Raw genomic sequence first — 26,795 nt, forward strand, 5'->3', positions numbered from 1 at the left:
TGGAATCACCAAAGAAGAGATTCATTAGCAATTACCCATCAAGCTATGGCCTCTTATTTCAAGTATACACGATGATAGAAGTTACCTAATAAGTACCTAGTAGCTGGCCGTAAAGCTAGAGTACTTAGATGCCTGAGAACCTTAAGCGGGTGGGTTCCCTCCCAATTTCCTTTTTAGGAAAGCGAGTACTAAATCCCTGGCTGGTCATTGGCCCTGACGGAGAGACCGTCCATGGGTCTTCCTGGTAATGGCTTTGAAGATAGGTACACTCAACTAAAGTTACTAATTATTTACCCATGAGTATATCTATAGATCTTCTACGTTATGTAGTCGTGTGGTTTGAGTTGATGCATGATTACATTCAAACAGATGGGTTTAAATACTTGATTGAAGTGAAGATATGAATCTGTTGAATAGGACGGCCATACCGAATGGTGATACCGAAGACTAGAAACATCAATACCACCTAGTAAGCCCAATGCTACCAATATCATGATATTTCCAACCCAGATAATAGTGTACCACGGGGTGCGACACCCAAGTACTTGCGTAGATCGGCAACATGCGCCTATTCACACCTTGTATAATGTTACAGAAGACCCTTATTTATCAGCAACCTTCCAGGCCTTCTTGACGTACTCCTCAACATCAGCGAGCAGTTCATTCGGTTTCTCCATAGCCTATGATATTATCGTTAGTAAATTCAATTACCTAGAATCGAATGATGCATGTTTCATGACGTACCGGAAAGTGACCTCCACTCTCGTGCTGATTGAACGACACTAGGTTGCAGGACTTGGCCGCCCAACTTCTCGGAATTGGTACGATCTCGTTGGCGAAAAATGAGTATCCACATGGCTTCTCGATGAATGGGAGTTTGAGGGCTGTCAGTTTCGTGATCTTGGGGAAGTTAATTTGTGGTTCGAGAACTTGAAAAATAATGGTGTAAAAAACGTACCACACTAGTCCTTGCGATCTTGGGCTTTTCATCGGGGTTACCAGCCTGTAGTTGGAGCACCAGTTAGTCCTTGAGCTGTCAACAGAAAATTTGGGATTATTTGACTCACCCCACGACTATGGTACATGGCTCGCGGGACAGTATCCGTAAGCCAATACAATGTCACACTTTCGAGTATCTTTTCGAGGGGAGGGTCTTCGTCAGTCCATTCAAGAATCTTCTCTCCGATCCTACATAGCCCATGGTTAGAGTATTGATCTTGATAAAGAGGGATGGCGTATCTTGTATCTTACCAGCTAAGCATCGCTAGTGGACTGCTGCTTAGCGCGAGCCCTATGGTGGCGGACCTTGTGCCTTGCTCTAGGGCGAACGCATAGCCCGTATCCAGAAATTCGGTAGCCCTTGCCAACGCCCTCTTCTCTAACTCGTCGGTAGGGAGCTTGTTCGGGTTCTCTAGCGGTGGCATACCCATCATGTTCAAGTGAATGCCTTTGCATGCATCATAGCTCATCGCAAGGACCCTGCTCATGAAGCTGCCGAGGTCTCCACCTTGGGCCAGATAACCGGACCCAAACCCCAAACCGACCATTAGACTGTTAAGCGCTCCGGCAGCTATGTCCACCCCGTAATCAACCTCAGCTGGGGGGCCAGATGAATATGCGTAACCTGGGAGCGAAGGGACAATGACATGGTACGGTAGGTTTTCAGGGGTGTATCGTTGTTTAAGGATATCCAGGATATCTAGAAATTCGCAGATAGAGCCTGGCCAGCCATGGAAAAATGCGATAGGAACAGCGTCGGGCTTCTCTGAGAATAGAGCTAGGAATTGAATCTCGATCGTGTTGCCAGCTGCATCCTTCACAGAAGCTTTAAAGTTGGGGAACGAATTAATGCGATCTTCGTGCTGCCGCCAGTCGAACTTGTGTAACCACACCTGCTTAGCGTTCTCGAGCCAGTTTCTCTGCATCCCGTACCTACGACCTGCATTGGTGTTCTCAAACACGGCCGGAGCTATAGGGGACAATTCCAGAAGCTTCTTAAGATGTTGGAGCTTCTCTTCGGCAACGTGGGCCTTAAACGGCCTCACATCGAGTGTCGCCCCCGCCGGTAGCTTTGCATAAACAGCCATTTTTCACTGCGGCAATATTTTTTTTAAAAAAAATAAAATGAATGAGATTAATCTATTTCAATGATAAAGTGTAAATGGAATGACCTTAATCCAGCAAACCCATGGAGAATGTGTGGTAGACATATATACCCTATGTACCTATGAATGATATATAAAAGCGATACCAACTTCATTGCCTACTGACTCCTATGCTCTGTTCAATTGAGCTGACAGAAAGATCGAGAATATTCTTCGATTGAAGCAACTAGAATCAGCTAGAATCGGTCGTTGCCTACTAGGTAGGTAGAGGACCGTCATCCTGTCAGCCCTACTACGGCGCGGCACAGCGTTGCTATAGTATTCCATAACCAGTTAGATAGGATGTTTAATTGACCACTCTACTACCAGACAGTATTAGTGAAAGAGAAACATTAGATCGCACAGCATAAGTACCTAGGTATTAGTTTCAAGATATGTTTTGATACCCTGGGCACCAATGTGTAAGCTGAGGGTCTCGTATAATCCTGATCCCAATTAGTTCAATCAGAATGCGAGCCACTCAGTGTAGTTGGTAGCTAGTGAAACCAGGAACGAACCCCTGTCAAGCTCTGCTTTAATGGTTATCTATTAGGTACCTACCTAGGCAGTTAGGTGGCCAATCTTTCTATCGCGAGGTTTTTAGCAGCCATATGGTTAATCTAACGAGTTACCTGATCATTCAAGCTTGGCGAGCGATGAGCTGACTATCACATACCTTCCCGATAATTCTCTTTTGAGAGAGGACCGACAATGGGATCTTTTGCATTTAATTTCGAATGTCTCGAATGCGAAAGTCAGAATGAAATCGATATTTGACTCTAAAATTTGGCGAAAGAGCTGGAACACATTCACGATTATTAGCTAGAACGAGAAAATAGAGGGGGTATGCCCTGTCGCAATGAAGATGAAAGTGACATACCAGCAGCATTTCTTATTGAACGATGCAAGAACCTTGTTCAAGAGATAGGACAATGGCACCCTGAACTATTTTTCGTGTAAGTTACATAGTAGGAATGATGATCAATTTTACTAACGCTTATACTATGAAAAGGTATTGGGATATGGCAAAGAAGTCTGTCATACGGCAGAATGAATCGGATCGAAATGGCCAGAGAGAACACAAGCTGCAAAGTGCCCTGACTGGAATAGAAGTTTGATATTTTACAGAGGAACTGTATGTCCCCTAGGACGCACAGATAGTGCCAAATATTTAGGCCTTCTGGGTACACTACCATACCTAGTAGTCCCTTATGAATATAGTGCGTTATAGCGAGCGCTGGAGGTTGGTTGTAATCTTTAGGGTTGGGAATGGCCAATCAATTGCGAAGCGTTCCCTAGTAACACCACTAACCAATAGAAACGATTGACCCCTAAGAGCCCCGAGTGTACTGATTTATGGTTACGTAAGCTAAATCCTGCGGGGTGGAATCTAGAATCTAGGTACCTAACCTTAGATTCCCCGCGCCCCTCTTCACTCCTCCTACTTTCAACAATTCAATACCCAATCCCTAACCTTGGAACGCTTTCATGAATCTTGAATTCTTTGACTAAATGACTAGTTCGATGGGTTCACTTTCATCGGAATTATTAATTGAAATATTTTTCTGGGTCAAGTCGTCTTTTCCGGGCGCGTCAAACTTATTACCTTGCCTTACCGTCTGTAGACAGTGGTACGAGATAGTGGTTCCAGTTCTTTACCGGCATATAGTCTTGAACACCGACAACGTCGAACTCTTCGCATCGAGGTTTAACTTACAACATGCTTCTTATGTTCGCTCTCTCACCTTACGACCCACACAGCCGACGCTTTCGAGCTATGACCTTAGTTCAATCATTGCTGCCAACGCGGAGCTAGGACGCCGTTTACTACGCCTCGAGCCTCTACTAGGAAGCCTGGACAGGTTGTTGTCTTTTTCTCTCCACGTGCCAGCCATCGTGCCAGAAAGATGTCGCTTCAAGATTTCTGCGCGTTCCATCATAGGATTGGTCAATTCGATACCTCAAAGCTGTGTTAACATAGAGATTGATTCTGGCGGCTATGATCGAAATATAATTGCAGGGGGAGAAGAGGCGCACGTTTGTGAATGCCTTCGTCTACTATTGCCGCGTATGAACCATGTCCGAATTCATCTTTCCCTCGTATGCCCCGCCCTTGTTGGAGTGATGGCAACGCCTTATCAATATGAAATGGATTCCTTGACACCGGCCAAATTCCCACATCTGCGATCATTTCTCATTAATTGCTCAGAGAAAAACACCTCTAACAGTATTTGTCTTCCGGCGAAAACCAAAGATACTCCATTATATAGACACTCAATACATCCATGGCCAGCGATGACATCTGCTCTACAAAGATTTGTAGATACTCCAGATTGTTGCCCCGCATCTGCTTTGATACGCATCCATACTACCGCTGGCAAGGACATGGCAAATCTGGGTATACACAACACGATGGTGGTCTGCGATATTAATTCACATACCACCCATGCTTTTCCTATCGTCGAAATCAGTCCACACAGAAGGTTTGGGTGGCTCGTGCGATTTGATGATTCAGAAGGCATCATAACTACTAGCCGGGGCCTTGTTGATGTTGCCGAAGGCCAGCTGTGGAAGACGCTCATGGGTGGGGCTAGGTTGCCTTCCCCCATAGCTGATAGTGAAGCTCAAGGGATTCTAGAGGTACCTATAGTCGAGGAGGCTGTCTGGAGAGCCAAGAACCCGGAAATAGACTGTGCATTGTGGAATAACGAAGCACTGGTCGGGAGGAAGTTGCTGCATGCTGAGATAAGAAAAGAAGGAAAAACATATATGAATCCAGTACCCATTCTTGAGGAAAGAATACAATAATGTCATTATCTCCGAGGGCCTTGGATATGGGCGTTAAAGAAAGAGGGCGAACTGAACGTTAAGGAATGAACAGAAAAGTCCGGTGGTTTAGGAAACAGAACTAAAGATAGGGACTGTTGATAAATTTATTAAGATTTCACTGCTGCGCGGTGTGGTATCGTGAGACTTCATACGGGACCCAAGATATCTTCCCCTATCCTTCCTTTATGTTACACAAAAATAGTCGCCCGACTCATTACTCTCCACGAGCCACAAATGATATGTGCCTACCACTCGACTAAGTAGTGTAGAACAAAGTCCTCTTAATGCCCTAAGAAGATTATTCCTAAAGTTCCAAATGCTTCAAATCATAGTTTCTGTGGGATAAAGGCCAGAGGCTGTGGCTTACCCCACCAATCGCAAGGGTTGAATCGCCAACAACCGTTTCCAGCAGCAAACCAGTACTTAACTAGATAAGGTATAAACCAGGGGAAAGGGGGGAAAGGGTTACCGCCTTCGTAGGTTTTATCGGCGGTCCCAAGAACACAAGGGAATATATCATACTAAGATTGATCATGTCCTTAGCTTAGTTAAATGCTGAAAGTATCAAGGGTATCGAACTTACCAGTAGTCCGAGATTGCCGGATTGTTGCGCAACCTTCTCAGCCTGATCCCAGGTCTTCTTTAGGCCCGCACTATCGAGAGCCTTCATTCCCAAGCAGACATCTATCTCTGCATAGAGGTGGTCCGTCAGATGTTTACTAAATGAATCTATAATCTCTTTCATACCCCCAACCCCTTCCCATCGATACTCCTCGGGAGTTGTAGTTGAAGCATACGCGAGAAGTCTCTCTATTCCGCCGTGGAATAACTCATGCTGGTTCTTTGGGCCATCTAACAACCCAGGCTTGCCACTGAATTTCTCGATCTCGGGAAAGATGAACGATTCTTCAAGCCAGTGGTGATGACTTGTCGTCTTTGTCCATGACTTAACATAGAACAGAAGGTCTTTAACATCTTGGGCATTATAATTCTTCTCTGTAGATGTTGGCACGTACGGTGCCTGTTGTAGGATGGAGTTAAGTCCTCTGATAAGGACATTGTGCGCATGTGCCATCTCGGAGGAAATGTGAACATAAGAATGGGAATCCTAAATCTTAACTTAGCCAAGACACACTGGAATTGGATAACGGACATAGAGAACATACCATTAGATATGTTGATGGGGTGGTGATCAAGTGGAAGGGTTCGTCTGCCCACGGCGCCGAGCTAGGTTTAGTAGTCATGATCAGGGCTAAGTATATTGGTAGACAGGTAGTGATAGGTAGGGCTGAAATCAGTTATGGGGCCGTCCATAGGTACCTTCAGGTATGTTAAAAGAAGCGATGGCCTTGGGAGTATCGAATACATTGCCAAATGGAAATATTGAAAATATATATCTCTTGTCGTCTGACTGGACTTCTGGGATTTGTGCTTTGCTGGTCGAATAGTAGTCACCTTAAGGAATACCGATCTACGCATCTTCTCCACCTCACCCAATTATCACCAAGTTATTTCCAACCATTCAATCCAGTCTCTGTGTTGTTTTCCCATGTCATATAATTAGCCTTACCATAGGGGATGCACCCACGGGCCACCCCCCCATAGGCCACCCCGTTTCTTATTAAAACGCCTCGTTTTTAAATAACTGTAATTAAATAAAGAAAATTCGTAGATTTATATAAATAATATTAATTAATAAATTTTTATAAGTTTAATATATATATTTAAATAATAATTTAATAATTTTTTTTAATTATATATAAATCGTTATTAAAATAATGTTATTTATTTTTTTATTTATTTTTTTAAATTAATCGTTACTTTCGTTATTTTTTTCTTTTTTTTTTTATTCGAATTTTTTTTTAAGATAATTTCGTGTAACTTAAAAATTTTACCGGTGTTTATTTTTAAAATTTCGTTTATTTTTATAAATTTTATATTTAAATTAAAAATTTTTTTTTTTAAATTTCGTAACGTTATTATTAATTTAACGTTAATAAAAATTTATAATATTAATTTTAAAATTAATTAAATATTAAAAAATTTTATTATCGTTAAAAATTAAAAATAATAATTTAATTTTATTATTTTTTTATTTTTATAAATTTTAAAATATATTAACGTTTTAAATTTATTAATTAATTAATTTTTTATTATTTTAAATTTAATAATAATATTTTTAATTATAAAACCGTTTTTTTTAATTTTATTATAATATTTAATAAAATTTAATTTATTTATTAAAACCGAATTAATAAAACGATTTAAATAGAGTAATACTGCTTGCGCTGTATGGGTTTTGGTGGTACGCGCGCTGTATCGAAAAAGGGCTTAGCGCTGATTCGAACGGGCTCCAGATTGTACTGAAATCCCACTATGTACTCGATCAACTTCAACCATCCGCAATTCAATCAATTCCACGTTCCAATCTTTATAATTTGGTTCAATCGAAAGCGGTCAATTTAAACTATGTGCCATCTCTTTCTCCCATCTTCAAACTCCGATTTGATCTCACTATCGAAGGTTCAAAGCTGGCCGTGACTTCGATCAATTCGAGTCAATCTCAGCCTGCTCTAACTTCGATCGAGAACTCTCAACCTGATTCAGCCTGAGTCAAGGTGCAACCTGGCTCATTCGAAAGCGACTTTCGTAAGCGATTGGATGATAGTAATTATCAAGCTTTTGACCCTGTTTTGACTGCGAAACAATTGATCAAAGATTGGATACAGCGAAAAGATACAAATGCTCAAATAGCTTAAATCGGGGTACTTCAGCTCCCACCCAAATTGTATCAGACAATATGTACCCCTTTCGCCGGCGTTTTTCCGGCCCCATACAGCGCAACATTTAGCGCGAGCCATACAGCGCAAGCAGTATTACTTTTTAAATAAAATAAATATATATAATAAAACGATTTAATAACGTTAAAAAACCGTTATTTAAAAATTATAAATGATAAAATATATAAATTAAAAAAAAATAAAATAAAATATCGTTAAAATAATAAATTATTATAAAAATATTTTAATATATAAAAAAGTTAATTTTATTTAATAATATAAAATTAAAAAAAAATTAAAAAAATATAAAATAAAATTTAAAAAATAAAAAATAAATTAATTTTATTAATATATAATTTTTATAATTATTAAATATTAATAAAATTAATATTTTAATATTAACGTAAATAACGTTAAATTATAAAATAAAATATTTTTTTAATTATAAAATTATAATTAAATTATTAATTTAATTTTTATTTAATATATTAAAATATTATTCGATTTCGTTCGTAAATTTTTATTAAAATTAAAAATTTTATAAATTTTTATTTTTAAAAATAATTTTTAAATTTAAAATTTTATTAATAACGTTTATATATTTAATAAAAAAAGTTTAAAATTAATTTTAAAATTTTTTTATAAAACATTTTTTCGTTTTAAAAAAATTAATTATTAAATTATTAAGTTTTAATTAATTAATATATATATTATTATAAAATTAAAACCTCGTATTAAAATAAATAATCGATTATTTTAATTATTTAAAATAAAAACTTAAAACATAAAAATATCGATTAAAAGATCGCTAATTAAGGAAAATCTAATGTTTTAAAGTGATTAACCATCGTAAATGGCTGTAAAGTCCTTGTTAACCTTGAACTTGACTTGGCGATGTGTGTGTGTATCGTACAAAAGGGCTAGAATATTTAACTACTATACACGTGATCACGTCACGTGATCAAGATACGATATAAGGGGCCCTGCCCCTTTACATCCCTCCCTTTGCTATTGCGCAGGTATCCGTATCAAGCAATAGCAATATAAAGAAACAAACAATAAAGCGATAGCGATCCTCGATCATGAATCAACAGGTATAAGAAACAAGATATATCCAACAAATACACCTCCCTGTAGTACGCCTCCCTGTGCTAGGCAATCTAATAGATACGCCTCCCTGTAGTAAGCCTCCTTGCAGTAAGCTATCCAAGGTCCAATCTTGTCAACAGGTGTATCGTATAAATAAGGGATCGATCGTCGATATATAAGAATCGAAAGGATATAAGGAATCGAAAGGATGTAAGGAACGTATAAATGAACGGCGCAAGTAAGCTTGTATGCTGTACGTATATAGGAACGCTGTGGCTGGCAGGTATCGTAATCTCCTTTGTATTGTCTCGTGACTTGTCATAGATGACTAATAAACTGATCAGGTTGCAATCGTAATATCAGTATCCTGAAACATATCTCGCTCTCTAGTATATCGAAATAGGTCTTAAGCTTCGCTTGTAAACTTCAAGGTATCTTGCATATATATGAATCTAGTATATCAAGATATGTCTTAAGTCTCGCTCTTGGAAACTTCAAGGTATCTTGCATATACATAAATCTAATAATATATCAAGATCGCTCTTAAGTCTAGCTTCGGAACGCTTCAAGGTATCTCGCGTATATATATCCGGTGTTTATATGTTTCTAGGATCGTCGATGTAGAAAAGCTGGTACAGATCGATTTAAGTGGGTCTCGTGGCAGGTCTGGCGGTGAGGTGGACGATATCGATCGGATCGTAGGAAGTCAGGATTCAATCGAAAAAAATCGCTGAAAATAAGGTGATCAGGATAGTGGTCTTGTCGTGATCTTGAAGGTATTGTAGCGTTCGTATATAATAGGGGAAAAAAGTTTGAAAAAAGTATGGTGGCATGCACCGATGTTTTAGTCTGTTTTCCTCCCTTCGATAGCTTGAAGACGAATTCGACGAAAGCTATCGATACAAACATACTTGGCAAAGAAGAAGAAGAAGATCTCCCTGATCAGGTTGGTGCGATATCATGACTGCTTGAGTGTGGTCCTCCTAAGACACCCAAGGTTGAGATTGCGTTGTTTCGAGTCGGGTTGGTCGCCAACTGTTACGGGGCTAGAGCCCCGTATCAAGATAGGTAATCGATCATCTTAGTCATCTAAGATAGGGACTTGAAACATAAAGATATCGATTAAAGGATTGCTGATTAGGGAGAATCTGATGTCTTGAAGTAACTAGCCATCGTAAGTGGCTGCGAAGTCCTTGTTAACCTTGAACTTGATTTGGCGATGTGTGTATGTATCGTATAAAAGGGTTAGAATATCTAACTATTATACACGTGATCACGTCACGTGATCAAGATACGATATAAAGGGCCCTGCCCTTTTACAATATTAATTAATTAAAAAAATTAAATATATATTATATTATAATTTATTATAATTTTATTAATATTAATATTAAACGTAAAATTAAAATTAATTAAACCGTATTTTTTTTTTAATATTAAAATATTAATATACGATTTTTAAAATAAAATTATTAAACCGTTTAATTTCGATTTTTCGATTAATTTTAATTACGATTTTATCGTTTTAACGTATAAAATTTTTAATTTAATTTTTTTTATTTAAATATATTAATTATTATATTTTAAATAATATTAAATAATAATTTATATAACGTTATATATAAATAAATATTTAATTAATTTTTAATTATTAAATTAAATTATTAATTTTTTTTTTATTTAAAAATTAATCGAAAAAAAATTCGAAATTATTCGAAAATAAACCGATTTTTAATTTAAACGTTTAAAATTATACGAAAAATTTCGTATATTTAAATTATTAAATAAATAAAAACGTTATTTTAAATATTTTATTTTTAATATAATTAATTATATTAATTATTAATAAATATTTTATTATTATATTAAATTATATATTTAAAAAAATACGTAATTTAAAAATTAAATAAAATTTTATTTAAACTTTTTTTTTATATTTTAATATTTTTATTTATTTTTTACCGATTTTAAAAAAAAATAATATCGTATAAATCACCTTCGAAATTATCGGTTTATAAAATATTATATGTAAATCTCGTATATTCATCGAAAGCGATATAAGTAAAGTCATAATGTTTTGGTAAGAAACGGGATGGCCCGTAAAGGGGTGGCCCGTGGGTACATCCCCCATGGTATATACCATTCTTTCATCCATACGTACACATAGAATGCACCCCTGCCATTCAAGATCCAACAACGCAATAACCATGTTATTGCTTACATCTATCTTCCAACGCAATGCTTGGTACCATTCAACCCCTAGTTACCAAGGAACCAAACCTAGGATGTGACGGCGAGGGAGCGCAATCAGGGAATTAGCATCTTGACAGCCTACAGAGGCCAGATCGTAGCAATAAAAACTTTCATACTATCACATACCTATCTAGCTAGGCACAGCTTGGAAGTCTTTGTCCTAGTGTATATAGTGGGGGTCTTTCGTTGTGGGATTTATGTACGTGCCGCAAACTGCAGATCTGCCCAACCATTAAGTCTTGACAAGCTTACGTTGAAGAATTCTTCTGCTCAATCTCCAATTTATCATCCGGGCCAATTGAAACGGCAGCAGCGTATGCGTCAACGTGTGTGGACGCGAACTTGCGTGCCGGGACCTCCTTCATGAATAGGATATCAAGCTCTTCGTATGTCCGACCTTTTACCTCGGGCAGACGGAAGTAAGACCAGATGAAAACACAAAAGGCAGTGCCGCCCCAGAAGAATCCAGTTTTACCAAGGAAGTTCCATTCAACAGGATTCATCATATACGCCTGAAAGAACTGTGAGATGATGTTGACAAGCTGATAAGACGTACGAGAAAGGACGACTGAAAGAGGTCGTAGGCGGACAGAAGAGGTTTCTGCGATGATGCTGTACTAGAGAAAGAGTTAGGGCTTTGATAGGACTTTAATGTGCTAAGTTAACTTACGGCTAGAGGTCCAATTGTAAGAGAGTAGACAAAAAGCCAAAGAACACAGAGCCCTCCGGATGGCCAGAGACCTTTTTTACCAGCAGAGACATCCAAGACTCCAATTAGAATTAGGATTAGAGATAGTAAGCCCATGCCCCAAACATACAAGGGTCGTCGACCCCAGTATGAGATGAGCCACCATGATCTGATATAAATCGTTAGTCATCAACAGAAAGTGGATCGATTCGCTATTACTCACAATACAGTTCCTGTGAAAGCAATAGCCTTCGCTCCTAGACTTAGATTAAATGCCTGCGCAGTATCCATACCAGCAGTGGTGAAGAAATAAGTTGGCGTATAGGCGAAACTGCTTCCAGAAAGAATCTGCCCCATGAATGCAACGCAGACGATCTCCGTACGCCTTAGGTTCGGACCTTTGAAACAATCGAGGTAAGTAGCTCCCTCTGTCGCTTCAGCTTCTATTCGAATAGTGTGTACCATCATAGCAAGTTGGTTATTTATCTGGTCGCTGGTTTTCTCGCCACTTAGTCTTACTATGGAATGCTTGGCCTGGTCGAGACGATCCGCACGAACAAGCCACCAAGGACTCTCTGGCGCCAAGTAACACACCACCATAAGTGGAATTGGCCATAGCTAGGACGTGTCAGGCGCAGTACATATGAATGGACCCTAGGCTTAAAAGGGGGCGGGGTAATGTGAAGACCAACCCATTGAATGGCAAATGGAATACGATAACCCATTTCGCCTTGTATATGAAGACATCCACGAAGTACTCCGGTAGCAAGGAGTTGTCCAATAGCCCAGCAAAGGTTGACATAAGTAGTAAGGTATGCACGTAAGTTGGTAGGGCAGACTTCGGATGCATACGCGGGCGCTAGCGTTGCGAAAACTCCCCAAGACAACCCGCAAAGAATCTGACCCACGAGCAGCACCTCCTTACCGGGAGCAAAGAAGACGACGAAGATGAAGGCATTGAGTAAACCTAAGGATATGATCAAAGTCCACCGATACCCGAATCTGGAAGCCACGTAACCGTTGATTAATCCACCTACACAATTGGCAGTTAGGCAATCAACAATATCTCAATTAGGAGCATATAGGTGTCCTGAGCGTTACTTACCAACCACAGCACCGGCGGTACTCCCCATATTTAGAGCCGTCTGCCATTCACCCGTGACTTGCCAGCCGATCCTTTCGCCGAAGTATCGCCCGAATTTCTTCTGGAATTCGGGATAGGCAAAGAAATTACCGATGAGAATGCCATCGTAACTTTATATCTTAGCAAAGGGGCTTAATAATTAAATGATGGGGATTCCTCAGGCTTACCCCTCCATTACAATGGTCATGGAAAGCAGAATTGACCACATAACAGCCTTCCGGTTTTCTCGTAGACCTTGCCATAGAGTCTGGGAATGCTCATCATCAGTGGCTTGCTTGGCGTCGAGAATAGCGGTATGCCCTAGCTTCTCCTCTAACTCCTGGTCTGCCACCTTTTGGGCACTTCCAATGTGTGATTGAGTTGCCATATCTACCTAGTACCTAGTATCCAAGGTGACTGGACGAATTGGGCGACAGACTGTGTATGGGCGCGAATACATGAAGTGTAGTAGGCTCGGGACAGAACTTGGGGAAATGCACTGCTTATATGCATTTGAGCCCTTCTAGTACCTGGCATCGTATACTATTCGATATTTTCGCCTCCGCATCCACGGTTGACCGATCGAATGGAGAGATCGGGGTATCATGTGGGGGTTGGGGAAGTCTGGGGTAAGGAACCATATCCCCTTCAATTAAATCCATGTCCATCGCGAGACCCTGTCCAACTTAGCTGACTATTGTCTGTTTTAATCCACCATTCAGATCGTTGAATTCTTGCCCTAGAGGAATACGAAGATCGCATAGGCGCGGTAATGTGTCCTAGCGACGGAAGCTCTATCAGGTCATGACCCGGCGTTGCACGATTGAATCGTATGTTATGTTTCCATGTATCCAGGATCTGATTATACTTCAGTCATGATCTCAATCGATACCGGGTACGATTTATGCATGATATCTAAAAGAATTATATTAAAAGCTTCTTCAATGGTTCTTATAGAAATGATAAACCTTAGTACCTACCTACGTAGTAGTTATACACGTTTAGAACTAGACAACTCGACTATTCTGATAGATATCACATCCTGTCCGGAATCCTTGAAAGTAGGAATGATCATGAGGTATAACAACGGAAAGGCGGACCGACAACTGCGGAGGTGGATTGATAGGTATTGTCGGGGAAAATGCCAATCAAATCAAACCTAAATCTTACCACAGAAACTTCCTTATTGTGGCCGATAGATGGAGGCATTTATAGAGCAGAGACGTAGGTAGTAGGTAGATTTTCTGTTGTCGCAAAAGGCCAAAACCAAAAAGTGAGGTTTTCAGGTGCAAATGCTCTAGGTATCGTACAAACTGTACGAAAAGCAGTGTATTTACGAGACGCGTGTGCTTATGTAAGCGAATGACCGAACCGGTGGACCCTGGGTCCAAGATTCGTAGATTACCTAAGAAATATGATTATGTAATATTCAATTTCGTTTGAAATCCGACCAGGGTCCACAACGCCACAACAGGAATTGGGTTACTCATATATTATGTAAGCAGATAAGGTCAGTGGCTTCTTCGGACGTCGGAACCTTCAAAACCCCCACTGGTTCGACACTATTCTCCATATTAACAATATTGCTAAACAAAACAATCGAAATCTACAGTCACGATGGCATCATCAACCCAACCACGTTCACTACAAATAGCCAATCGCATACATAACACTACCGGCAAGGAGAATCTCATCTATATTTGTATCGGCGGAATCACTCTAGAGTCAATTTGGCACGGAATCGTCGAGAAAAGGCTTTTAAATACGCCCGTTCCCGTTGTGCGCAGATCTATAGTGAGAGCCGCATTGCTCTGGCCAGCAGTTTTTGTTGTAACTAAGACAGCATTGGCCTGGGCAGAGTGGAGAGTCCAAAAAGATGTGGATGAAAGACGTGAAAACAAGAGTATTTCTTAGCTTGTTCCTGGGCTACATATTACCTACATCTGCTACTAGCCTACTTTTGCATCAGCCTCTCAAGTCTCGAAACGCTCCGCCACCTATGATAGAAGGCATGATAGCGTGAAAGCGTTTATAATCTATTCCGCTCTTGGACCTATCGATTCCGACTATCCACCGAACTAGCTGGAGTCAGAAATTCTAATCAATCTAGAGCTTTTTCTGATTATGAAGCTCTCATCTCCGGAGCCGCTTTTCGGATGAAAGTAGCATAACGATGATACCAATATCATGTCATTTTCTCTTCTGGTATGGTTTCAGTTTGCGTCAGATGACTGGAAGCGAGGGATGTATCGGTGGAAGCATCGACATTGAAGGTAGCAAAACTGAAAAAGAGTGCTGGACCAATTGATTATAATAAAGATACTCGTCGTAAGGGCGGTCACCCTCATTATTGAGCATACACAATTTGTACCAATGCCAAGATATATGAATATATCATCAAGTTGTGTGGAATTGCGGCATCAAAACATTGGAGAATCACCACCAAAAAACAGATGGTGCGATTAGATCAACTAATCACGTCAATTCCACAGCTCTTTACTGGATCCACAAATTCCAATCTGTGCCAGTTCGACCATATCTATCATACAGCCTTACGCAATGGAAACCATCGTCGGACAATCACGACACTTGAACACTCTCCAACTCTTGCATATTATATTCGTATATCATTGTATATGTATATATATCGAGAGGAACTTGTGCGCAGATGGATTTCGAAGTGTCCCAGTTCCTATCCCTACATCATCATCTATTCTCACATCCATCTCTACTACTTATTTTCATTCTTTGGATGCCCAATCTCCAACCACCTAGCCCATAGGAGTTGTGCATCCTATCAGTCATGATCGGGCACCAAATTAATAGCCTCTATATAAAATTGTACGACAAGAGTGACCATAGTGCTCTATTCACGCCGAACTATTTTACTCGAAGCGCCTAACCCTTAGTCTGAATACTAGCTCCCTCGACTAAACCAGCAGTACCCTAAGAAGAGTCGAACAAATGTCAAACCACCAAACCTTTCCACAATTTACTCGACTACCCACGGAAATTAGGCGGCTCATTTGGATTCACGCTCTCCCCAGAGGCCGTATCCAACTCTTCGCTAAAAATGTCCCGTGGGAGAACTGGCGTCTCCTTCCACCTATTATTGCTCATGTCTGCCAAGAGTCGCGAGAAGTTGCCATGAACCATGCTGTTGTGCGAGGATTCCCAACTGCCGAGGATACTCAGACCACTACCTGGTTCATTGGCTGTCGTGATATCCTTGAGCTTCACAGCGGCTATCCCTACCCATTATCGAATCCGGAACCATTCTTCGCCGCAGTTGAACGGATGGCGATCAGCGCGAATGACTTCGAGGGCGATATCGAAGTAGTCATAAGGGATCTTATCGAAGGTCATCGCTTTCATAGCGTGAAGGTGGTCTATCTTATAGTTGAACAGATAGAGACTGCGTATTGGCCTAAATTTCGGCCAGATATAACGGAGCAAGATAAAGGCAAAGGAACAATCCTAGATTTGTCTAGCGAGGAAGATCAAAGAAAGATCGAGGGTTACAAGGCCTGGGCACGTTTTCAGGAGATGTCACCCGTGTTCCCTCGGCATGAAGATGTGGCACTTGCTCTTAGTTCGAGTCTGGAGATAGTGATCTTGCAAGAGATACGCCTTTACCACGAGCGATTATTACGAGCTGGATACACCGAGGAGGAGGGAGAGGCATCTTTCCCAACAATCACACCTACATCTCCTGACCACCCTTGGATTATCCGGATACGTAGACGATTACCTGAATTTAGGCCGGCGTTGTTAGTTCTCGGGTGGCGGTAATTTGGGACTATTGTATATATTATGGCCATAAGCGAAATACACCTACCTACACATCTTCTGACTACCCATTGATGTGTGGATAGTGAATAGGATAAATCCTTATGTCCTAGATGCCTACCTAGGTATGTATTGTCTAATGTGATTTCCGGCCCACGATCGCTTAATGCGTTCGTTATCTAAATCGGAAATTTTGAAGTCGCTAAACAACCCCGGCCCCCCAAAACAGAAGAAGGGATGTTGATATCAACGCTTACAGATATATAATAGCTGATTTGCTCAAGCACCTTGTCCTTATTACTAGGCAGGTACATGATTAATGTGGTACCCAAGCATTTGTGGCTTACCTGTGGCTGGCAATCCATGCCATCGTTCCTCCCATTTAGCCAATTGGAAGTCGACCGGACTTTCCCACCAGAATCGGACATTTCATTTCCAATTTAGGAAATGGCCTGTGCAACCTTAGCACTACCAGTGGGATTTATCCCGTTGCCGAGGTTTCATTTGTTCACCTTCACATTGACGCGTTCATCACTTTGGACTACTACTTCGTCAACGTAAACGTGTCCTACAGGAAATAACCATTTTCTTCATTTCACATCTAGCTGCAATGGAGTCCTCCCGGAGATTTTCTGGATACCCTCGGGCCCAGAAAGGCCCCGAAACGGTGTATGCACCTGTTGCTGACAAGAATCCTGCTCTTAAGGGATGGTCCTTGATAATTGCTGCGAAACTGTAAGTACTAGGTAGCCTTCCTTGCCCCATCTAGATACAACAATATCGTCGCTCACATGAATTAGCGTCAATTATTCCCAGACCATTGCTCAGGCTACATGGTCAAATGCTAAATTTGGCTGCGTCAAAGACGTCCCTGGGCTACATGAATATGACTGGCGTCTCCAAGTATGCCGCTCAACACCCATCCTCACATTCTCACGTGTGCCTATCCGCATTGAAAGATTGACAACCTAAACAGCCTATTGTCACACCTCTTGTACCCGATGGTGTTGTTCAGAGCAAGGCCGAAATCACTCCCGAGCTACACGAACGTCAATCAGATGATCTAGCTGGCCGCTTTCATTCCGCTGCGGATTATCATGAGCTTTTCAAGTCCGGAAAACTGACACCCCTTCAAGTGGCCAAAGGCTTGCTTCCTTTGATATCTAGGGGGCAGGACCCGCCGGCCAAATATGAATCGGCCTTCGCTGTCACGAAAGAAGAGTTAGTGCTCGCTGCAGCTAAGAAATCGACAGAGCGGTATGCTGCCGGTCAACCTCTAGGTGTCCTAGATGGCGTGCCAATAGGTGTCAAAGATGATATGGATGTTGAGGGATATACTTCTCACATGGGGCTCAAATTCAATCCATCCGATCCCTTCTTCAAGCCTGCCACCAGCACAATCTGGCCAATTGCGCAATTAGAAGCAGCTGGCGCTATCGTCGTCGGAAAATTAGTGATGCATGAACTGGGATCTGACGTTAATGGGTGTAACCCCCATTGGGGAACGCCCGTAAATTGGAACAACCCATCATACTACCCAGGTGGCTCATCTTCCGGTGGAGGTTCAGCCCTTTCGGCCGGATTGGTGCCAATTGCGATTGGTACCGACGCAGGAGGAAGCATCCGTATCCCATCATCATTCTGTGGTGGTTACGGATTGAAACCTACTTTGCATCGTACACATACGATGAAATCATCAATCTGCGTTATTGGCCCTATGGCTGCAACGGCCAATGACTTGGCTATTGCGTATCGTATCAGTAAGCATATGCTCTTTTAAGATATACCGTTAGCGTAGACAACACATACTAATCGATAACATTATAGTGTCTGCGCCTAATCCAGAAGATGCGATACAAGGTTCATTTGCGCTTTCTATTCCACCCAGCCCCTTGACTAAGAAGACGATCGGTATCTACCGGGATTGGTTCAACCAAGCCTCCAAAGATGTCCTAAATGTCACTGAGAAGGCAATCTCTTACTTCACAGACAAGCTAGGCTACGAAGTAGTCGATATCACTATCCCATACCTTCTTGAAGGCCAATACGGACACAGCGCATGGGCACTCACAGAAGGTTTAGACCATCGCCGGTCTCACGCCGTGGACCCGGCCCACCCCCTCGCGAACGTCAACTACTGCAATCAGCTGCTGCTGGCGGTCGCCGGGTGCACGCCCGCCGTCGACATGATTAAGTTCGGGCAACTCAGGGGTCTGCTCATGGAGCACCTAGCGTTCTTATTCAAGCAGCACCCAGATCTGCTAATATTGACGCCGACGATCCCTGAGGCTGGCTGGAAGATCGAGCCCGGCGACGAAACGTACGGCTTCAGCGACGGCAACCAGACTATCCGGGACATGATGTACATCTGGCTAGCGAACTCGACTGGGTGCCCGGCCGTTAGCGCACCTGTAGGATACGTTGATGCGGAGGTAGGTGAGGGCAAGTTGCCGGTGGGCTTGATGGCGATGGGCGAGTGGGGCGCTGAGGAGCAGCTTCTAGCTTGGGCGAAAGAGGCCGAGGGATATCTGAATGATGCAAGCGAGGGTGGCAGATATAGACCAAAAGAGTGGGCTGATGTCGTTGAGATTGCTAAGACCACTGAATAAGAGGGTGGGGGCGTATGGTCAAGTAAAGGGGCTTAACGGAGGTAGATCGCGCATTCGACTTCCATCATGTGGTTACGGCAAACAGTTACTGAATGTATCAATTAGGAAGAAGTTATCGGTAGGTACATAACAACGATCACTAGATAAACATAGAGTATTTCAAAATTGTAAGACGTTGGACGATGTACAATCTTAGACCATTCTACTTATTGGCGAACACGTCAAGCTGCTCGCAATATCGATGTATCTCGCGACCCGAATACTTTTGACGCTTTCTAGCTGTTCGACCGAGTTTTTACGACATCGAAGTCTCGGAAGAAATGATCGCACTTTCCCATCCTTCTCTATAGCTGTAATAGTAAGTACGGGACGTAACTGGCGGGTCCCGCGGTAGGGAGTATGAACCCACCCCGCCCCGAAACACAACCCCACCTTTTGCGGTCCGGTCCGGCATCTAGGTAATTACTGGGACGAGCCAGTGCCGACCCGTCCCCCCTCTTTATGTTCATGTAAAACATCCCCATTCATTCTACTAAGAATCGTCAAATTCGAAAGTCATTTTAGTTTTCAATTGATGAATCGTACCTCATATACTGTGGATCGTATTTAAAACGGGTATCGGTCTATTAACACTTACGATGGCAAATGTCGAAAGTGATGCTGTGCAGGTATCCAAGACTCCCGAGGGAATCACCACGATCACGATCAATCGACCCAACAGAAGAAATGCAATTGACGGCCCCACAGGACGAAAGCTCACGGACGCTTTCTTAGACTTCGAGAACGACGCAACCCAAAAAGTTTGCGTGTTTTACGGTGTGCATGGCACATTCTGTGCCGGGTTTGACCTCCACGAGGTTGCGAAGTTCGAGCCTGGAACGAAGGGTTATAGGGGCCCAATTATTGATTCAAGTCATAGAGTAAAAGGTCGCAATATCGGCCCCATTGGACCTTCGAGAATGCAGATCAAGAAGCCCGTCATAAGTGCCGTAGCAGGTTACGCAGTTGCGGGGGGTCTTGAGCTTTCTCTTCTAGGCGATATACGCGTCGCGGAAGAGGATGCTGTATTCGGCGTTTTCTGTCGAAGATTCGGAGTGCCGTTGATAGATGGCGGTACGGTACGCCTCCAGGCAATCGTGGGTTTGGGGAGAGCTCTAGACATGATTCTTACCGGGCGGGGTGTTACTGCACGGGAAGCGCTGCAGATGGGTCTTGCGAACCGAGTTGTTCCCAAGGGACAGGCGCTGCGCGAAGCGTCGAATATTGCTAGGCAGTTACTCGCTTTTCCTCAGGGTTGCATGAATGTAGATCGCACGAACTGTTATTACGCAGCTTATAATACGTCTTCGTTCGAAGATGCTTTGAGAAATGAGTTTAATAAGGTCATCAATGAAAAGAGTGTCGAAAGCGCCGGGAAATACCTCGGGCAATGGCGCACAGCAGAGCTAGCCGCCCGCGCGCCTTTACTAAAATCTAAGCCAATCAAAAGCCTGGGTCGGTAAAGTTCCGGAGAGATTCCTAAAGTCGGGTTATTATAAAGAGTGTTGGAGCTACATAATCTAGCCTTGACTTGTACCTTTGTACCTGGGAGCCGCCTGTCCGAAACTTTAAGAGGTGTTCCCAAAGGATTGTCTTTTTTGCGTCCTGCCAGTTTGTGGGTCTGGTTCCCGTAATATGGTTGGACCATAACATCCTTTGACAAGATTTGCTTTCCCCATGTCTTCACCTGGACGATCTACACCCAAGGCAAGTATTCAAAGTTATTGGTGATCAACTATGCTATCTTAGAAGCCTACTCTTTCGTCCAGGGGTGATAATCCTAAGGAACTGATTGAACCCAGAGATCGTAGTTGGGTATTTTTCCTTATCGAGGTCTTGTATACCATTAGGTTAGCTAACATCACCTTGTACATAGAACAGAGCCGGGTCATTGGAGACTTTACCTGGATAATCGTCTTGGAGTCTTCGTGGAAACCCACTGATTGGGAAGAGGTTGCCTTCATTCTTATCTGAACGGATGCATAGGCGAATGTCCGTCTCGGCTCTTTTGCTTGAGATTCGTACATCCACTAAGAAGTGAAATTCGCCCTTCCTGGCCATGATTTCAATCGCTTCTCGAGATATCCGTTTTATTTCCCATCTACCCTCCCTATGCGTTTCTTTGATCAAGAATCGAGGAAGGAACCCGGACGATCGATACGCGTCCCACCAGTATTGCCCTAATTGGGATGTACTACTATTCTCGCCACTTGGAAGACGGCATTTGATGGACCCTGCGCTCATTGCCTCAGTTAGATCTCTTCGACGTTGACGGAGGGCAAAGGTTTTCAAAACATGGAGAGCACCCTTACCGTGGCACCGATATCCCTCATACCAGGTCTCGTAGATCTCTCCTTTCGCAAAACCATAATAGAAACACGACGACAGTAGATGGTTCGCTATGTCGATGATGGTGGCGTCATTCTCATTGTTCCCAGCCCACGTTTGGACCGCCCTTCGGCAATCGTCCAATTTTTTAATATCATCCATCGCAATATCTTCGTCAAGTGTGACATTTAATCGATGGTATCGGCGCCGGTCTTCCTCGTCGGATGCCTTGATTCCAAGCCACTCATACCACGCTCGCTCGCTCAACATGCTGTTCATGAGGTGCTTGTAAAACATCTCGCCTAACAGTCTCCAGTACTCCAAGACTTTCATCTTCATCTCGCGTGTATCGCGGTGTTCAGATGTAGGGATATGTTCCACGATGGCTGGTGCGCTGGCCATGCTGAATTCGTCTGGTAGGAAACCTGTACCCAGCGATAAGATTACATCTGGCTTTCGATACTTGGTATCTGGCCATATGGCCTTGCTCTCAGCATCGGCAATTTTTATGGGGTTGTTGTTATAGAGGCCACCATCAAGTAGGGTCTGACCGGAAGCTGCATGGGCGAAGGGTGTGTAGAAGGTGGGAGCTGCGGAGGTTGCTCTCGCACTGTGGCGCGTTCTATTAGCAGGTATTACGGAGGGCATTTTCGTCAGTTCGGGTGTATTTCTTACGCTTCCCACAGCTTCAGATCCTTCTCACGTCCTGGTCGATGGAATTGATACAACGCTGCTCGAACGCGCCTTGTAAGCATATCGAAGTAAACTAGCCGAGTCAAAAAGGAATCTTGCTCACCAAGGGGAAGAGGTTTCCGGTTGTAATTGCTCATTAAGAGTACCCGGCCCTCTTTGGTAGTACTCGTAACGGCCACTCTAGTGGAGGCTTGTCCTGGCTGGTAGGGCTCGCCGAACAGCGGGAGACGATCCGGGAAGGCTTTCTGCAATGCCTTCTCCAGTGGCTTGCTTTCATACTTGCTTATATATATGGCTTGTGCCAAATATCCCAGTTTTGTCCCGAACGACTCGGGGACGTTGGTTGTGAACGACTCTTGGACGAAATCGCCAAACATCTTTTCACATTCGTCCACTGTCATATTCATAACACCAAGACCCAAACTTATAATACCCCCAACACTATTAAAATTAGTCGACGTTAGCATCAGGACTAGTTCATTTAATAAGGAATCCCGTCTCGGACACAATGATGTATGCACACACCTTGTTCCAACGATTAGGTCGAAACAATCTCGGATTGGAACTCCACATAGCCGTGTCTGGATTTTCTTCATGAGCTCTAGCTCAATAATACCCCGTATACCGCCCCTGTATGAATCATGCGAGTAGTTAGCCTGCATCTTGGGATCAAATCGCTTTGAAGTAGAGACGTACCCATCCAGCGACATGATCCGCACTCCAGCCTGGTCGGGCTTCACCACTCCAACCCATGGTTCATCCCACTTCTTGCCGTGTCTCCCTAGCGGGCAGTGGTGGAGTTGAACAAATCCATTGGCAAAAGGTCCGTCTATGTTTGGGCTGGCAGCAACGATATCGAGAACACAAGCCGTGCAGATAACGTGACCGCACGGTAAGTGATTATTGGGGGCGGTATCCAGGCATGAGAAGCACACCGAGTGGCTGCTGAAGGTCTCCAGATCCCTCATGTTTTTATAAAACGCCGCCACGTTCTTTAAATGATCTTGCGACACGCATTGGCTTAGGCTGAGTCGCTTCATACGAGCTTCATCTGTTCTCAACTGGGTGTGGAGCTGCCTTGTTTTTTTCGCAACCCTATCTTTGAGGGGTTTATACAAATCATCCGGTGAACCTGTTACTGTAATTTTATTTCCGGGGATTTTGATATCACACTTGGTACCATCCACGCTAAATTGGTGGTGTTGATGACCAATCTTGCTGTTGACACATCGCGCGTGCTGGCCGTCTACTAGAAATATTTCTTCGCACGGCCAGAAACGGTTCCAATATCCGCTAAATGCGATTTTGAGCTGTTCAAGGTGTCCCTCAAAGACACCTTCTGGGGAACCTAGCACCAACCCGTTAGCCATGTAGTGCAGTACGAGGGAACTTCGCTGCAGCGCAAAGCTCCCCCCTAAATCATGAGAGATAACCTGGAAACTTAGCTTTACGCCACTAACCTTGAATCTTATTTCGACTCCAGCTCAAAAGAAAGCAAGACGCGATAAAATCAGTCAAATCTTCCCATAATTCCATGCCGTTTAGACCACTATCCTTGCTGACAAGATGTGCCAGACTAAGGATCGAATCCCTAAACTGGAATACAACGGGGCACAAATCAAACCAGGCCTCGCTGAAATCAAACGGTTTCTTGTAGTTGGAAGCAAAATGGCCGAAAGCGCTTCTGAAGTACATGGGGAACGATGCTGCGGTTAGGTCCATCTGCATTTGCGCTCGCTTCTTTTGCGCTGTGATGGAGAGACTAGATAGCAGTTGATACAGTTCCGTAATTTGGCTATGCATCTTTGACGGGCAGTCTTGATTAGGGAAGTGAACGACGTTTACGTCTGAAAAGTAGCATTTCAAAAGGTCTTCTCCTGAATGGATAGCACTGCTACGATCTCGTTTCTTCCACTGATTAGTATATTTTTCTTTTATCCGCGGATTCATGTGAATGTTTTTGACGTCGTCGTTCGTCAGAAAGTCATTCGTGGCTGTGGCGATAGAGTAGAAGTCTTCATTGGGACCGGCCTCTTCTCTGTTCAAAGCGATCACAAGACTGGGTAAGACTGGCTTGTTATATGACTGATCCGTCGCGTTATGGGCCCATTGTAGGAGGTCAACGATCATGTCTTCCTTACGCCTAAAAGTAGAAGGAGGTAAGACCACTGGTTTGCGACTAGGAGGGATGTATGGTGAGCACTTACTTTTTGTTCCACAGTACATAGACTACTACATTGGAAAATATGTAGAGCACCCGTGGGTACAGGGTCTTGGTAATATAGTGCCTAGATTTGGTCTGGGTACCGTCCGCATCAATGTGCCCCCACTTGATAGGTGTCGGGTGGAATGCTTGCGGCGAGTAAACCTCAACATTCTTATCTTCGACATCGATGGTCTTTTCAGAACCCCCTGTGCCTTCGCAATCAGCATATAGGATTGTAGTAGATTGCTCAACTGTTGAAGGATCGACATATAGGTGCACGTTCGAAGAAGTCGAGCGCCCGCTTTCCCGGGGGCTGACTATAGGAGTGGGAAAACGCCGCTTGCGATTCTCTGAGAACTAGGGGGCGCTTTGGTTAGCTCCGACTATGAGCTGGGGTGGGAAGTGTGATGGGCATTACTAGTATTAGAAGTTTGATCAATGCACTCTTGCCAGAACCTAGGTTGACAAAGTTAGCCGTACAGCACAAGACAAACTCCTCATAGAAAAATATGGCGGCCGCCCACCTGTTTCTCCGATGAAGGACACCAGACTTGGTGAAGTCGTGGTTGGACGGCAGGACGGACCCGCAATCATGAGGTCCTCGTAGGCCATTCCTTCATACAAGAAGTATTCTCCTTCTTTGCCTTGGGGCTCCGAAACACCAAACCACATGTTACCGGCGTCACGCTCGCGATTGTGCTCCAGTTCTTTGTTCTTACTCTCCGTAAGACGGAGAGCGTCACTGACCGTCCTGACATCTTTCGGGAGTGACTTCTCATGGGGTTTGGTGCCGGGCTTATGCGACTTTCTAATCTCCCAGCACTTGTCGCAAAGGTCACATTCGCACCTAGTGCATCGATACATTTCATTCAATTGCCCATGACAAGTCTCGCACTGGGCTGTTTGTTCGTCATCGGACTCGTTATCCGAAAGGTCGTACGCAGTCCTATAGTATTCCATAGACTAGTCAGCGCATGGTGTTGAACTCTAGCAAGTATTATAAGGATATAGTTCGTACTTGAAGTATCTTAGTTCGTACTGAATATTCTCCATGGTAGTGGGTTTCTTTCGTGAGGGCGAAGGAGGACCGGTTGAAAACATCGAGATGATGGGAAGGTAGCTTTGAATTCTAAAGAGATTGCTTGATTTAAATGGTGCATATACTATAAAAGATCTCGGGAGAAGGGGCCACGCCAGGTTCTAACGAGTGACTTATAGTATCATCTGTTGATTTGGCGAGTTCCCTAAATGCTGTGATATACACTTGAAGTGGTCTTCTACATACACTCAAATCGTCAACGAGGCTGCCACAGCCTGATGTGACTCGAGTACCGTAGGTCAGATTCTGGTAAGATAAGACCACTAGGTATATATTTCAAACATCCAGCGTAGCTTGAGAGCCGAGACAACATTTACTATCTTCAGACTTACAAGAGGCAAGATATTACCTCGACGAGGCTCTAAGGGATCGGAAGGGGGTGGAGAGGGGTAGAGGGGAGTGGAAGGGGGTGGAAGGGTGTCGAAGAGCCGCCACCTAACTATCTAAGTATTATATCACCTGCGTCGTTTTGAAGCCCCAGCCAATAATATATCATACTGGTCCTACCAAGCGCTAGGTTCCGTTTCAAAACTTAACGCCGAGGTCATATGGAGGCAAGTCCTAGAAAGAAAGAAAAAAGCAAAAATGAAGGGCTGAGAAAATGGCTGTCCATAATCTCTATAGATCAAACTACTTGGGGCAGCCAAAAAGCGGAATGGATATCGAAGGTGTTCTTGCGAGGCAAGCCCGTTTTAGATATATCGTCTTATTATTAAGTACTAGGTAGGTACTTAACCTTGGAATATCTTAACATTTTTAATAGTTTTTTTAATTTAATTCAGAAAATATTCCAAGTTTTTTGTTTATACCTATCTTTCACGTTGAATTTAACTTTCGTTGATAGGTAGGAATTTTGAAATAATATTTAAAATTTCATGGTAATTTCGATAAAAAATTCATTTAATAATGTTTTTTTTTAAAAGAAAATTATATTCAAAGAAAAAAACTCGCAGCTCAAGCAAACTGCAAGCCTTCTCTTGCTGCGACAAAATGTAATAGGACGGTCGATATGATACCCAATTCTCTTATTCAGACGGAGCACTCCGGGGCATTAATGAGCACCACTAGAGCAGGTATTTGTACGTACCTAATTTCTAGCGGCTTCTACTCCAGTAGAAGGCGCTGA

General features: G+C 42.9%; 9 protein-coding genes across 9 annotated transcripts; 5 read left to right on the forward strand and 4 right to left on the reverse strand.

Moving 5' to 3' along the window:
* Nucleotides 1-386: 386 nt before the first annotated feature.
* On the reverse strand, nt 387-2,186 carry GGS22DRAFT_47025 (Alpha/Beta hydrolase protein). The gene is made up of 5 exons (XM_047967164.1): nt 1,252-2,186; nt 1,068-1,188; nt 959-1,003; nt 745-900; nt 387-680 (listed from the first exon to the last, which is right to left on the reverse strand). The coding sequence occupies exons 1-5, from the start codon at nt 2,085-2,087 to the stop codon at nt 603-605; spliced, it is 1,236 nt and encodes a 411-aa protein (XP_047816451.1). The 5' UTR covers nt 2,088-2,186; the 3' UTR covers nt 387-602.
* Nucleotides 2,187-3,595: 1,409 nt separating this feature from the next.
* GGS22DRAFT_169895 (uncharacterized protein) lies at nt 3,596-5,097 on the forward strand. The gene has a single exon (XM_047962388.1). It carries the CDS (start codon nt 3,657-3,659, stop codon nt 4,950-4,952), a length of 1,296 nt encoding a protein of 431 aa, XP_047816452.1. The 5' UTR covers nt 3,596-3,656; the 3' UTR covers nt 4,953-5,097.
* Nucleotides 5,096-6,373, reverse strand: GGS22DRAFT_169896 (uncharacterized protein). Its single transcript, XM_047962389.1, has 3 exons — nt 6,140-6,373; nt 5,557-6,081; nt 5,096-5,494 (listed from the first exon to the last, which is right to left on the reverse strand). Exons 1-3 carry the CDS (start codon nt 6,215-6,217, stop codon nt 5,300-5,302), a joined length of 798 nt encoding a protein of 265 aa, XP_047816453.1. The 5' UTR covers nt 6,218-6,373; the 3' UTR covers nt 5,096-5,299.
* A 4,824-nt stretch (nt 6,374-11,197) lies between these two features.
* On the reverse strand, nt 11,198-13,650 carry GGS22DRAFT_47053 (sugar transporter). The gene is made up of 6 exons (XM_047967165.1): nt 13,095-13,650; nt 12,889-13,037; nt 12,476-12,816; nt 12,007-12,401; nt 11,766-11,952; nt 11,198-11,712 (listed from the first exon to the last, which is right to left on the reverse strand). The coding sequence occupies exons 1-6, from the start codon at nt 13,292-13,294 to the stop codon at nt 11,344-11,346; spliced, it is 1,641 nt and encodes a 546-aa protein (XP_047816454.1). The 5' UTR covers nt 13,295-13,650; the 3' UTR covers nt 11,198-11,343.
* Nucleotides 13,651-14,482: 832 nt separating this feature from the next.
* On the forward strand, nt 14,483-15,316 carry GGS22DRAFT_169904 (uncharacterized protein). Its single transcript, XM_047962390.1, has one exon. It carries the CDS (start codon nt 14,524-14,526, stop codon nt 14,818-14,820), a length of 297 nt encoding a protein of 98 aa, XP_047816455.1. The 5' UTR covers nt 14,483-14,523; the 3' UTR covers nt 14,821-15,316.
* Nucleotides 15,317-15,709: 393 nt separating this feature from the next.
* On the forward strand, nt 15,710-16,794 carry GGS22DRAFT_47079 (uncharacterized protein). The gene has a single exon (XM_047967166.1). It carries the CDS (start codon nt 15,871-15,873, stop codon nt 16,696-16,698), a length of 828 nt encoding a protein of 275 aa, XP_047816456.1. The 5' UTR covers nt 15,710-15,870; the 3' UTR covers nt 16,699-16,794.
* Nucleotides 16,795-17,219: 425 nt separating this feature from the next.
* GGS22DRAFT_169907 (amidase signature enzyme) lies at nt 17,220-19,475 on the forward strand. Its single transcript, XM_047962391.1, has 4 exons — nt 17,220-17,430; nt 17,496-17,598; nt 17,672-18,455; nt 18,523-19,475. Exons 1-4 carry the CDS (start codon nt 17,306-17,308, stop codon nt 19,302-19,304), a joined length of 1,794 nt encoding a protein of 597 aa, XP_047816457.1. The 5' UTR covers nt 17,220-17,305; the 3' UTR covers nt 19,305-19,475.
* A 360-nt stretch (nt 19,476-19,835) lies between these two features.
* On the forward strand, nt 19,836-20,781 carry GGS22DRAFT_195837 (ClpP/crotonase-like domain-containing protein; the record flags this gene model as incomplete). Its single annotated transcript, XM_047965729.1, has 2 exons — nt 19,836-20,702; nt 20,750-20,781. The coding sequence occupies exons 1-2, from the start codon at nt 19,943-19,945 to the stop codon at nt 20,779-20,781; spliced, it is 792 nt and encodes a 263-aa protein (XP_047816458.1). The 5' UTR covers nt 19,836-19,942.
* A 413-nt stretch (nt 20,782-21,194) lies between these two features.
* GGS22DRAFT_191215 (uncharacterized protein) lies at nt 21,195-25,623 on the reverse strand (the record flags this gene model as incomplete). The annotated part of the gene is made up of 9 exons (XM_047965085.1): nt 21,195-22,281; nt 22,347-22,805; nt 22,890-22,994; nt 23,061-23,778; nt 23,825-24,507; nt 24,572-24,927; nt 24,989-25,026; nt 25,095-25,516; nt 25,589-25,623. 9 exons carry the CDS (start codon nt 25,621-25,623, stop codon nt 21,195-21,197), a joined length of 3,903 nt encoding a protein of 1,300 aa, XP_047816459.1.
* Nucleotides 25,624-26,795: the final 1,172 nt, after the last annotated feature.

Source organism: Annulohypoxylon maeteangense (genome assembly GCF_022496945.1).
Source record: "Annulohypoxylon maeteangense strain CBS 123835 unplaced genomic scaffold GGS22scaffold_15, whole genome shotgun sequence".
In the NCBI taxonomy this organism is placed as follows: domain Eukaryota; kingdom Fungi; phylum Ascomycota; class Sordariomycetes; order Xylariales; family Hypoxylaceae; genus Annulohypoxylon; species Annulohypoxylon maeteangense.